At 39.7% G+C, this 13,979-nt stretch overlaps 1 protein-coding gene across 2 annotated transcripts in view; it reads right to left on the bottom strand.

Moving 5' to 3' along the window:
- mnat1 (MNAT1 component of CDK activating kinase) overlaps nucleotides 1-13,979 on the bottom strand; it is a 123,856-nt gene that overhangs the window by 70,084 nt on the left and 39,793 nt on the right. For both annotated transcript variants that reach the window (XM_057859576.1, XM_057859577.1), the window contains exons 5-6: nucleotides 13,344-13,484; nucleotides 10,044-10,175 (exon numbers count right to left, since the gene is read on the bottom strand). In XM_057859576.1, the coding sequence (XP_057715559.1) occupies nucleotides 10,044-10,175; nucleotides 13,344-13,484 (273 nt within the window). The remainder of the gene's footprint in view (nucleotides 1-10,043; nucleotides 10,176-13,343; nucleotides 13,485-13,979) is intronic.

The following is a 13,979-nucleotide window of genomic DNA, read 5'->3' as shown; positions in this document are numbered from 1 at the left end:
CTCGTGTTCCAGTCCCTCTGATTAAGTAAGTTTTGGTTTGCACATTGCCTTTTTGATCACCAGTCCTTTTGTTTGTACTTTGTGATTTTTGTTAGTTGTTATTAAAACGTGTTTTGAGTTCTCCTCCACCTGCCTTGCTGCTTTTTATTTCCCTGCAATTGGGTCCACACCTACCTGCCTGCGTCCCTGACACCAATGACACTGTCGTTTCGGTTCTATGAATTTTTGTTTTTTAGGTCAAATTTTTTGGCATACTGTCCTTATGAGTTAATGTTGCTGATCAATTTGCATGTATTTTTATTTATGGAGTTTATTAAGTTGTATTTTTCAGTATCAAATGGTCAAAAATGTACCTCGAATGTATTTTTACAGTTTGGATACGACTTTTTTTTTTTATTCAGCCAAATTGATGCGCGTTAAGTCTTTTCTGTTACAAACAAAACAATGTTAATAAAGTTATACTTTATTGTAAGTTGATCCATATTACTTTTTCTTTTACATTAAAAAGGACATAATGATATGCAGAGGTGTACTTAAAACAATAATATATAGACAAATGAAACTATTTACAGTGGCAGCAGAGTTGGGGGGGCGCGAAACATTTATCTCTTCCTGGGGGGTGAGATTAACAGAAAATAATTGAGAAGCACTGCTTTAGCCTTTAAGGTATGCGCTAAATAAGCATCACACTCTAAATGTTACGTTAGCAGAGCATTTGTGTTATCATTAGCGTCAATGTGGCAATCATTACAGCCCATGGCGTCTAGGTCGGTATAATTAATTGAAAATAATGTACTGTTTTGCTGCTGAGTCATAGGAAGAAGTGTTGCGTTTGGTGGTTTGGACATAACTTGGTAGCAGTTGACATCTCGTTTTTAAAAATGGTAGTAGTTTCGACAGAACTGCTCCTGATTTAGTGCTGGTATGGAGCATGTTTTGATTAATTCGACCACCTCATTGATCCAGTGGAAGCCTTTAAAAGGAAACTGAATGAGTTTCTTGGTGCCATACCTGATGAGCCCACGGTTCCTGGCCTTGTCAGACGAGCCAATTCAAACTCTATTTACCACCGAGTGGTCTACCCTGGTCATACGTCATACTGTCTGTCCTAATATTGTCATACTTGAGCTTCACTACCATTGTCCACCGACATCGATGGAACCTTGTCGCTCCTTTTATCTATGCCTGTGCTATGTCGTGCTTTTTCACACAGTTCTTCTCATGTATTCGATCATATATTATTTACATCTTCATAAACGGCTGGTTGCCCACAATCGGCCTCGGTTTAGAAAGCCTGAAATACATTTAATCATAATAAGATTATAATAGTTTGCATACATTTTTCAAAACATACAGTTGTGGTCAAACGTTTACATACACTTGTGAAGAACATAATGTCATGGCTCTCTTGAGTTTCCAGTTATTTCTACAACTCTGATTTTTCTCTGATAGAGTGATTGGAACAGATACTTCTTTGTCACAAAAAACATTCATGATGTTTGGTTCTTTTATGACTTTATTATGGGTGAACAGAAAAAAGTGATCAAATCTGCTGGGTCAAAAATATACATACAGCAGCGCTAATATTTGGTAACATGTCCCTTGGCCATTTTCATTTCAATTAGGCGCTTTTGGTAGCCATCCACAAGCTTCTGGCAAGCTTCTGGTTGAATCTTTGACCACTCCTCTTGACAGAAATGGTGCAGTTCAGTTAAATTTGATGGCTTTCTGACATGGACTTGTTTCTTCAGCATTGTCCACAAGTTCTCAATGTGGTTTAAGTCAGGACTTTGGGAAGGCCATTCGAAAACCTTAATTCTAGCCTGATTTAGCCATTCCATTACCACTTTTTGATGTGTGTTTGGGGTCATTGTCCTGTTGGAACACCCAACTGCGCCCAAGACCCAATCTTCGGGCTGATGACGTTAGGTTATCTTGAAGAATTTGAAGGTAATCCTCCTTCTTCATTATCCGATTTACTCTCTGTAAAGCACCAGTTCCATTGGCAGCAAAACAGCCCCACAGCATAATACTACCACCACCGTGCTTGACGGTAGGCATGGTGTACTTGGGGTTAAAGGCCTCACCTTTTCTCCTCCAAACATATTGCTGGGCATCGTGGCCAAACAGCTCGATTTTTGTTTCGTCTGACCACAGAACTTTCCTCCAGAAGGTCACATCTTTGTCCATGTGAACAGCAGCAAACTTCAGTCGAGCCTTAAGGTGCCGCTTTTGGAGCAAGGGCTTCCTTCTTGCACGGCAGCCTCTCAGTCCATGGAGATGCAAAACACGCTTGACTGTGGACACTGACACCTGTGTTCCAGCAGCTTCTAATTCTTGGTAGATCTGCTTTTTGGTGATTCTCGGTTGAATCTTCACCCTCCTGACCAATTTTCTCTCAGCAGCACGTGATAGCTTGCGTTTTCTTCCTGATCGTGGCAGTGACAAAACAGGGCCATGCACTTTTTACTTACAAACAATTGTTTGCAATGTTGCTCTTGGGACCTGCAGCTACTTTGAAATGGCTCCAAGTGACTTTCCTGACTTGTTCAAGTCAATGATTTGCTTTTTCAGATCCATGTATGTATATTTTTGACCCAGTAGATTTGATCACTTTTTCTGTTAACCCATAATAAAGTCATAAAAGAACCAAACTTCATGAATGTTTTTTGTGACAAAGAAGTATCTGTTCCAATCACTCTATCGGAGAAAAATCAGAGCTGTAGAAATAACTGGAAACTCAAGAGAGCCATGACATTATGTTCTTCGCAAGTGTATGTAAACTTTTGAACACAACTGTATGCTGTCAAAATTGTTGGAAAATGTTTTTTTTTTTAAAGACATAGCCCTTGGAATTTTTGCAGATGAAAACTAAGTAATCGTCGACTAAAACGGGACGAAGACTAACCCATTTTGAAATGACTGAAACCTTTGTCTTTCGACAAAGATGAAAATTAAAAGGGCACTGGTGGACTCTAGTCATAACAGCTCTATGAAATTCTTCCACACTTAATTTGTATGGTTGTAATGATGAGGTGTCCCATAGTTACTTACGTCAAAGACTATAAGCCACATCGCTGTCAGCGCTCCAAAGACAGAGAAGCTTTGCTGATGCATTTCCTACGACTCAAAGTCATCTCGGAACAAGGGACCGCAACCTAGCAGATAAATGAATTCCAGCAATCTGCAAGAATTTGCCGCTCTGTGCTGAAATCTTACCAAGTCAAACACAAGTCATTCTTTTGGACTCCAAAGTGAAGGAAAATTCAAACCCACATGTTCTCCCAACTTGCAGCTGAGTGGAGCATATGTACGAAGAGAGCGTAGGGATGGTAGAGTGAAAAAAAATGAAGGGGGTGGGGGTGTGACCGCAGAAGAAACCAAAAGCAGTAGAGTAATGCCATTTTTCTTGCCATCAGCAAGTTGTGCAGTAAGCACAAAAAGGTGCAGAGATTTTGGGCCTTTTGATCTCGGTGAGGACGAACAAACGAGGTATGAGATCATGTGATGAGCTCCACTGAAACAAGGACTTGATCATAAGATAGCGTGGATCCAGCAGAAGTGTATAGGTGACATCCTTGCAGATATCTCTCCCATGAATCACGCAACAGTGGAAATAGCAGCACTCCTCATGAGGGTTGTTGGGGAGGGGTTCAGTTGATAACACTGCCGGTCTCATCACAGTAAAATGAAAACAAATGACTGGAAACTAGAACAGCAGCAAAATGGAAGGTCTCTGCAGGCATGGAAAGCTAAGAAAGTCTCTCGAAACGTGATGATATGATGGAAGGACTGCGGCTCTTCATTTACAGTACAGGAGAACCAAAAAAGGGAGTGACAGCCTCTAAAATTTATAGCCAACATTTTTTTTCTGTCTTACACTGGATTTTGTTAGATTGTCTTAGGGACCGTTTACACAACACTGGTGCTGACAAAGCAAAAACCTTTCTGGAGAGCCATATCGTTTATACGGCGACGGCGTTTTGGGGGGCTGAAAACGCAAACAATTGATAAACGCCTTCCAGTTTGGAAGTCTTGAAAACGCTCCGCCGTCGTCGCCGTCTAAACAGTTGACAACACAAACTTGAGCTTTAGGTGATAATGGACTTCCGTCCTCCAGAACAGTAGGTGGTGATAATGCTCCAATATATGTGTCTTTGTAGGGAGTAATGTTACCTCCAATTTTCAAGTGTCTGAGCAGACACACAAGCTCCCTGAGCACACTGTGAGCAACGTCAGATGTGTACACTGTGGCCACACACCAGTTCAAAACCTTAGATCATAGCAAGTTACATGTCTTATTAAAAGAATGAAACTATAGCAGCAATTTTCATTAGTTTACTTTTATTATATTTGGCTTCTTTTTTTACTTTGGCTTGATGGGTGTAGTACCTCCGCCTGTTCCTTTCGCTATCCTTTTCGGGTTAGCATTTGTTTCTCTTAACTCCGCTGCACTGTTGTTAGCTAGCTAGCGCGTTTGGGCAGGGCACACATGCGGAACACTGTCACTGCTATGATTGGCAGCGTAGCGTAAATGAAGTGAACTGTATTGTATTTTTGGCTGGACACCTGCTGCTCATGGAGTTGCATTGCAAAACGGCACAGAAAACAATTTTGTTGGTCTAATTAACTAGATTATATCAGTTCGAATATTTGATATTAATTAATAGTATAATGCTTGCAAAAATTGGCAGTGGCATGCTGCGTCAGTAAATCAGCACAGGAATCTAGCTGACTTTGAATTTTTCTTCGCATCCACCCAGGTCTTGCACCTTACAACCACTAGTATATACAATCGTGGTGTAGTAACCCACCAATGGGGGCGTCGCGTTGCCGTATCGAATGCACCAATAGGAGTGTCGCGCTGACACATCACTGCGGCGCCGACAGTAGTCGTAGTGACGCTACAATACGTTTCTGTTGAATTTTATTTTGTACGCTGCAAAGATTTTCGTGTGCGCTGACTATGTGCAAGCAGTGTGCGATTGCGCACGCGTGCAACTTAGAGGGAACATTGGTAGGGGGTGAAGAGACAGATGTTGGGACACTTCTGTTATTGAAAGAGTTGGTACGCCCCGTCAGTCCGCATAATAAGTTCAAAATCGCGAAAGGTTTCTTGGCTTTAGCAATACAGTTCGGCAAGAGGTATGATGCTCTCAGTGCTCGCTTTGGTTGCCTTGTTTGCTAGCTTTTAGCCACACACTATGCAGAATGGACTTGGTTGTAGGCTCCTCTTGTGGCTCAGCAAGTGGCTTTTTCCCCGTAAAAAAGCTGTCCAAAGACGTCGCTGCCCGCAGCACACAACCAACAGCAGCTGACGTTACTGTTTACATTGACTGACACTGGGCTACTGTAGGTGTGCAAGCACCCCAGTAATGGCAGCCAACCACTAGATGGCATTGTAGACAAACTTGGATTAGTTAATAGAGTAGACAGGCATATTGATGTGTAAAGAGGCCCAGGCCAGATTGTGGTCGTTAACAAATGATTTATTATCTACCTGCGGCCCGGTGACAAATGTGGCATGGACCAGTACTGGTCCCCGGCCTGGTGCTTGAGCATCACTGGTCCAAACAGTTTTAATGTATTGCATGGGAGTTTGATATACTCCCAGTGTGGTTGTTGATTAGGTTTTGTTTATTAAGAGAAATCAGCGAGCAGGAAGGGGTTATCAGGGGACAGAAAGGAAGGAAGCGGACAGACGAGGAGAAGAACTAACAACAACAAGAAATACATTGAGAGCAGAGTCATAATAATTAGTTATTATTGTAATATTGACTCTTAGCTGCCAAAAACGCATAAATACGTTCTATTTTTAATTGTTTCAGTGTCCCAAAAATGTATTTATACGTCTTTAACGTTTCTTTTTTTTTTTTTTTTTTTTTTTTTTTGACAAGAGGCCTATCTAGGTTCTATTGCACCTAAACTGCAATGCACAATCCTCAAAACTCATTTTAAAGCAATAAAATTGGCCACTGGATGGCAGTAGCGTATTTTGTAAGAACTCATCTCGGGCCAAGAAAGGAAGTGAAGAAAAATAGTCAGGAAACGGAAGTTGGAGGTATCTTGTGAAGACGCGTGAGAATTTGAGAAAAATGTGGAGAACGATCGGGAAAAAAAGGCAAACGAGATTGGAGGAATGTTTTGAAAAGAAAACAAAACCATCGTCAAAGAAGGATTCCAAAAAATCTATCTTGATGAGACAGACGGTGACGGCCACACCAGCGTCAGGTTCCACACGCGTTCTGCGGAGCTCACGTTGCGTTACTCCTGAGCCCGAGGTTGAAACCAACGATGAAAATGATGAAAGTGAGACCGATCTTGATCCGGACTCATTGGATTACTGAGAGCCACCTCATTCAACCGGGAGCAGCCGAGAGCCTTCCCCGTTGTTATGTGCGCAAATAGTTCAACAGTTCAATAGTTTAGTTATGTGTAAATAAATTGTTACTTTGCGATCGAAAGTAGTGTTGCACCGATATCATTTTTTGGCCCCGATACCGATACCTGGCTGTGCAGTATCGGCCGATACCGATACCATACCGACACCACCCCGATTATATATATATATATATATTAGGGCTGTCAAACGATTAAAATTTTTAATCGAGTTAATTACAGCTTTAAAATTAATTAATCGTAATTAATCGCAATTAATCGCAATTCAAACCATCTATAAAATATGCCATATTTTTCTGTAAATTATTGTTGGAATGGAAAGATAAGACAAGATGGATATATACATTCAACATACGGTACATAAGGACTGTATTTGTTTATTATAACAATAAATCAACAAGATGGCATTAACATTATTAACATTCTGTTAAAGTGATCCATGGATAGAAAGACTTGTAGTTCTTAAAAGATGAATATTAGTACAAGTTATAGAAATGTTATATTAAAACGCCTCTTAATGTTTTCATTTTAATAAAATTTGTAAAATTTTCAATCAAAAAATAAACTAGTAGCCCTATTCTGTCCTCAATGTGTGTGAGTACACAAATTGACAGATAGCGAACATAAGTTCCAAAAAGAAATCAGACGGTGTGGCAAAGTTGCATGGGCTTTACTGAAGTCATCTCTTTTTGACAGGAGCACGTTTCTTGTATTTTTGTAAAACTGAAAATAACAAGGCAATGTGTCAATTACTTGCATAAATCACAAAATAACATAAAATGTACACACACGTGTCCATTTGAGCAGTAGCACTAGCCAATTAGCTCACAAGCATCTAACAATGTAACTGCATTTCACCATATATGTGAACAAATTCAAATACACATCATCAATAACTATCTAATGCTCATGAATATAAACAAAGGAGGAATATAACTCACAAGCGATGCATGTATTAGACACAAACAGTGTGATGGGGCTATGAGAACTGCCACTGAATACTGGATGCGGACGTTAGCTGGTCTGAATAGCACTGTCTATTAGTGTGAGTTCGCGTCGACATATAATCACGTCAGAAAAGCGCGCCGAAACCCAAATAATCAGCTGCACTGAATCGCCAGCAGAGGGCGACATTACGCCACATAACATATGCAAGTCACATCCAAGCGCCAGCAGAGGGCGGAAAACCTCCATAAAACACAATTAACAAGTTGGCCTTTCACTGTACTGACATTTAAATCTGTCTGAGCGGGCCTAGTGCGTTAATTGCGTCAAATATTTTAACGTGATTAATTTAAAAAAATAATTAACGCCCGTTAACGAGATAATTTTGACAGCCCTAATAAATATTATATATATATATATATATATATATATATATATATAATCCCCCCCCCCCCCCAAAAGAGTTACATAATTGGATGTGAAATCATTGCTATCAAGGCTTTGTCATGCTGTTGCTTACCTTTGCAAAATAGGAAAAAGACTAGTACAAAGTATAATACTAGCCCAACAGTAAGAAAGTAAAAATAAGTTCATAATAATAAACTCTGAATGAACTGAGTAAACTCTTTTTAAACCTCTCAAAGGCCAAACTGCAACTTTCATGAAATTATTGTCACATTCTGCTGCTGGTTAGATTGTGTTTTGTTGCTGGGCTGTTAGTGGGGGCGTTCCTGACGTCGCACCTGAGTCCAATGCGGGCTCATCAACGCAGCATTTAAGCACGGGTGAGCTCAGAGAAGGCTGCCGAGATATTTGCTTTGCTAATTGCCATTTGACATCTCGCTCGCTACATTTGCTTGTTACGCCCCTGCATTGGTTTTTTTCTGTTAGTGTGCTGTACTCGTTTGTAACCTCTACCCTGTGCAGGTATTTGAGTGTTTTTATTTGGGCTTTTTGGCTCGCTGCCTATCGTCTTAATTAATCTTCGAATTTGTAGTATTGAGCTCCGTCGACCTGCTGTCACGGACTCCTTTTGTTATTTCTACTATCCCGCGATCGCGTGTTATTTTTTGTTTGCAATCATTAAACCCTTGTACTTATCCCCCGCTTGTTGTCCGCTTCGAGGTCCAACCTTGTTTCCGCATTTGCGGACGCTCACAATTATAAGTAATAACAATTGACCACAGCATCCCGTCTCTCTATTAGCCTCGTTTTTTCGGGAGGGGGTGGGTCCTTTATTTCTATTTCTGAGAGGTGGCAACTCTACTTTGGAAACAGTTCCCAAATTACTGCAGCATTTCTTTCAGTAAAAGACAATAAAAGTAAAGTAGACGTAGTGAACTGACCAGAGATTGTTGCACCTGTCCAGCGCCCTTCCTCTGGATAGCAGTCCTGCTCTTGCAGGCTCAAACCCGTTGTGTTCATTCACGTTTCGTCTTCACATGTTTTATCAGGTTCGAGGTATTGAAACTGGCCGATTTAACTCCACATCTCGAAACTTTCAGGCCGCAAATCTTGCACGCAGCCACTGATTTTAATTGACGGGATTTCTATTTTGAAATATTTCCCGACCACCGCCATGCCGCCATGTCGGCCATGTCATTGGTCAGAAGTGGCTATTGGCCCGTTCTCATTGGTCTGGAGCAGGCCAATAGCGATAGCTGTTTGGTGTTCACGTGTCATCACACAACACAGAGACAAAGTGTAGTGAGCGCCAGGAGAAAAAAAAAAAGGCTGCGGTCGATGTTATAATAATGGACCGGTAAATGGTATCGGCGGCGTCTTTGTTGGTACTCGCCGATACCGATACCACCATTTTGGGCCGGATCGGCGCCCCCTGCCGATACTAGTATCGGTATCGGTGCATCTTTAATCGAAAGCTCTATTTGTCTTGTTGTTGATGTTATTTTGTAGAACGAAAACATTATTCAGATTTTTGGGATGTCACAAAAGCGAATAATAGCTGTGTTAAAGTCAAAGTTATGTTTGAAATGTATGCTTTTACAAAAAGCTCAAATTCTGTTTTTTCATCAGAAATTGGAAAATTGCTCAAACTAAGCCATTTTTTAATGCTGATTTCTAATGAATGGAAAAAGATATGAACTAACTTTTTTTCCTGCTGAAAAAAGAGAGTAATCTTTCTTTTGGTGGGTTCCATGTTTATATAGCAATAGAACAGAATTTTCTGTGGGCCATGTTAAATCAGTCAAAATCCAATAAAACGGCCGGGAGTGAAGGGCCTTGCTCCGGTGAAAATGGCTGGGAGTGAATGAGTTATAGGATTAAAATCATAATATTACGAGATTAAAGTTGTTTTTTTGCTTATTTTTACGTTACGTGAACTGGAAGTTAAAACTACTTTTGGCAAGATCAAAGTAATACCAGGAGAAAAAAGTAGTCGAACGATGAGATTTAAGTCGTTATATTACTTATATTTACGTTACATGACTGGAAGTTGTTTTATCTTTATCACTTAACTTCACTAAGTCACTTTAGATTCCACTTGTATTTACATTAGTTGGATATACCTTTTTTTTTTTTTTACTATATTTTTTTCTACTTTGTACTTCTGACGGCATGCTTGTACTTCTGTAACACCCGAATTTCCCCTATGAGGGACCAATAAAGAATTATCCTATCTTATTCATTCATCCAAGTTCGATCTTAGAAGTAAATAACAGAAATGTCGTCTGACTCACCATCTGAATTCCCGTTGAAAAAATATTGGTGGTTTTGACCATGTGTTTCTGCAGCTCGATTTCCGTCTCCAGCTGGGAAACACGGGCCTTGTGTTGGGCAAGCAAGACGGCGGCTGGAAGCTGAGACTTTTCCTGAAAAAAATAACAAAGGTTACATCAAGAGCGCTGCACCACCTTGACTTCATTAGCCACAGGTCGAACCTTTTTCCGCTCAAGTGTATTTTAGTACAGAACAGCACAAACTTGGACACGTTGTTCATTGACTGATGATGTAGGAAATTTTTCATGGTTTGGTAAGAGACATAAGGACAGATTTCATTTACAGATAATCGCAAAGTAATGTCCTGGCTTCCAGTATTGACATGACCTGGGATCTTTATCGAGTGGGTTATGCTTTCATTGCTATGGTAATTGTAAGATTCTTGGAAATATAGAAAGTCATTTCTCATGAGAGTAGAGTTGTCCGACAAAGACTTTTTCAACCGATAACCGATATACCGATATTTTCCAACTCCAAAAATCTGATATCAAACTGATACCAATACACCTGTATGCGGTCATGGACAAATTGTATTGTGATGCCCCACTGGATGCTTTAATAATGATAAGTGTAACAATAATTTCCCATATACATGGAAAAAAATAGCCAAAATATCCATAATAAAATAAAGGGAATAATTCACAAATAAGCCCCGAAACGCCGCTAGGTGACGACAAAGCATTACAGATATAGACAGGCGAAAGGCACAGACTAGTCCAGACAATGTATTGTCAATAAAATCAAATTTTTGTATTTTATTACTTTTCCTAGTGACTATTTCTTTCTGGCAGCGCAGTAGTTATATGTAATGAGTTCATCGTTCATTACTTCTCAATCATATACTGTTCATTTAATTTTTGCACCACAAGTGATTAGGGTCTTTCCCTCCGTTAACAAATCATTTTCAAATGCTTTTATTGGCCGATATTTATCGGACAACTCTACATGAGAGACTTGCATTCATCCAAGGACGTCATGATTAAATGTTTGTGAAGCTCCTTACATGAAAAGTAGCATGAAATAAAAATAAAAAAAAAACTTTAATAATTCATAAAACATTTCTATTGCTGTAAAGTTAATACAACTAAGTTTCACCTTTGTGTGTTTGTTATATTTAATCGCAGTTTTCTTTCAGTTTAACTTGAAGAAGCTGGAAAGCAGAGCCACAGCTTATAATGCAATGTTCAATGCACTTACATCTGGATCCTATCCATTTTTACATTTGGCAGCAATTTTAATGTACCAAGGACTATGGTAATGAATATGTTCGGAGGATTACAGTCTCTCTGTCAAACTTCTTCGGATCTGGTCGTAATTGCGTTGTGCTTATGTGGATTCTTATAACATTTTGTTGTCTTGGATAAAGACAGCTGGATCGGAATGAAGTGCTGTCAAAGGTCTTAGATCTTGTTAAAAGAACTATTCGGAGTTTATCACTTTTTTTAATCGTGACTGCCACCTCCAGCCTTCAGCATAACTGCAGCTCGTGCATGGCGCGGATGCTTGTACGAGCACAAACGTAAAGCAACGAGTGTTTGGCCCATAGAATCAGCACCAAAAATGTAAAAACAGTAGCAAGTCTTAAGTGGAAGTGGGTTAGAAAAGTATTTCTGCCCAGTGGAAACTAGGCGGAGACTCTGTGACACCTTTTTAAAACAAAATACTGTATCAATTCTTGGCGGGAGCATATCGATTATGAAGGGTGTTTTCAAAGTCACACATGAGTTCGCATTGTTTATTGAAAATGCCTAAGATCATCTCCCAAACAACGCATCAGAAACGCGTATGCTTGAATAACTCTCAAAATATCATAGGTAGTTCAGGCGTACATGAAGAACCAACCGGTGGTGCATACTAGAGGTCGAACGATATGGAATTTTCAAATGCTGATGCCCATACAGATATCTAAAAAAAAATTCAGCCAATTGCAGATATCCGATAGCCGATGTTTGTAAGCTGATGTTTGAGGCCAACATATGTGTATATATATATATATATATATATATATATATATATATATATATATATATATATATATATATATATATATATATTTTTTTTTTTTTTTTTTTTTAAAGCACGTAAATCATAAAGGCAATTTTTAAAAATTTGCTTCCACTGCTTCAAAATTACAACGATGACCTGAGAATTAAAGGATTAATTTGGTCTCGTGCTACCAAACCATCGAACGCAGCACTTGTTTTTATGATTATACACACTCAGCCAGAACAGTACATTATTTTTAAATAATTTAACCCACCAGGACGTCACGAAGATATGTAAACAAGTGAGAGTTGAAGCGAATGCTCACCATGCTAATGATAACATGAATGCTATGCTAACGCTACATGTTACATTTAGAGAGTAATGATCAATCAGTAAACACCTTAAGAGGCTAAAGCAACATTAGATATTTTCTCATGCAAGAGAAAAAAAAATCTTAATAATATTTACAAAACAGGAATGCCTGAAGTTTCCTGTGTCAACCTGCCTTCAAGCTGTTGCAGGGTCCGTCTGTCAGTCAGCGGCGGGCACAGTTGCCCACACAGATGCCTGATCAAAATCCTCTTTTTCATCGGCCTATTTATATTTTGTTTAGCAGCTGATGGTTGATCTTGGAAAAATGTCCATATATCAGGCCGATACAACAGTCGACTTCTAGTGCATACATCAAAGACTTATGGATAAACATTTTAAATGCAAAAATAATACCACAAATATTCTTAGTTGATGTAGATTTCATCCTGTGAATTTCATCCACAAGTTGACAAACCACCAAAAAAGGCTTTCCCGTTCATTTTGATAGTTTGGATGTATGCGTGAGCAATGTTTTGGAGGTGCTGGGATGTACAGATGTCAGGACCCAGGAGTGTTCCCCCAGGGGGGCGAGCACTGATCTCATCTGCCTACAGTGGATGGGCCCCGTGCCTTAAACAAACAAACACACAGCTTAACCTGCTATCTGCGATTGTGCTTGAACGGGCCGCACTGCAAGAACAATCACATCCAAAGCCTGCAGCTCAGCACAATGGAGCCAAGAGGCTTTGGAATCACAGAATGAGAACAATGCACCTAGCAGCACAATGACGGCTAATAAGCTCTTAATGATCAGCCGTGAACCCTCAGGCTGTATGTGTGTGTGTCAGCATGGAACGTATCGTACATAATAACGTGGCGCCTCTTAAGGAATTATATTTTCACAACAAGACAGACACGGCATTCTGTAGGCGGACTGTTGGTGCGACACGTCTACTTCTCACCAGTTCATCCAGCAGAGCCTGCTTGTTCTTCTTTTTGGCCAGCAGCTGCCTCTGCTCCTCCTGCAGCACATCCAATCTTCGCTGCTCGTTGCCCTGCTGCTCCAGCAGGAGCAGCTCCTCCAGTTCCTCCTGCTCTCGAGTCTGAGGAGAGTCAGGTGAAAAGTCAAGAAACCACAATTCAAACACTCGCTCAAAAGACTGGAAAAGTAAACAACAAAATGGGCCAATTTTGAAGTGTACCGCAAACTAATGAGATCCAGTACAAGAGCAAGATTAAGAATTCTATTTTTTTATTTTTTTTAATATACTAAAGTTGAACTTGTCAGATAAGCATGATAAAATAAATGCTTATGATTATAAGTTGGTATAAGACTGCATACAGCCATGCCACAAGTTCTTGCAATGTGGTATATGTATATACAGTGGGGCAAATAAGTATTTAGTCAACCACTAATTGTGCAAGTTCCCCCTACTTGAAAATATTAGAGAGGCCTGTAATTGTCAACATGGGTAAACCTTAACCATGAGAGACAGAATGTTGGAAAAAAAAATAGAAAATCACATTGTTTAATTTTTAAAGAATTTATTTGCCAATCATGGTGGAAAATAAGTATTTGGTCTATACCAAAAGTTCAT

Source organism: Corythoichthys intestinalis, chromosome 15 (genome assembly GCF_030265065.1).
Source record: "Corythoichthys intestinalis isolate RoL2023-P3 chromosome 15, ASM3026506v1, whole genome shotgun sequence".
NCBI lineage: Eukaryota > Metazoa > Chordata > Actinopteri > Syngnathiformes > Syngnathidae > Corythoichthys > Corythoichthys intestinalis.
The sequence above is the reverse complement of the archived record's forward strand: the minus strand, read 5'-3'. Positions and strand labels throughout refer to the sequence as shown.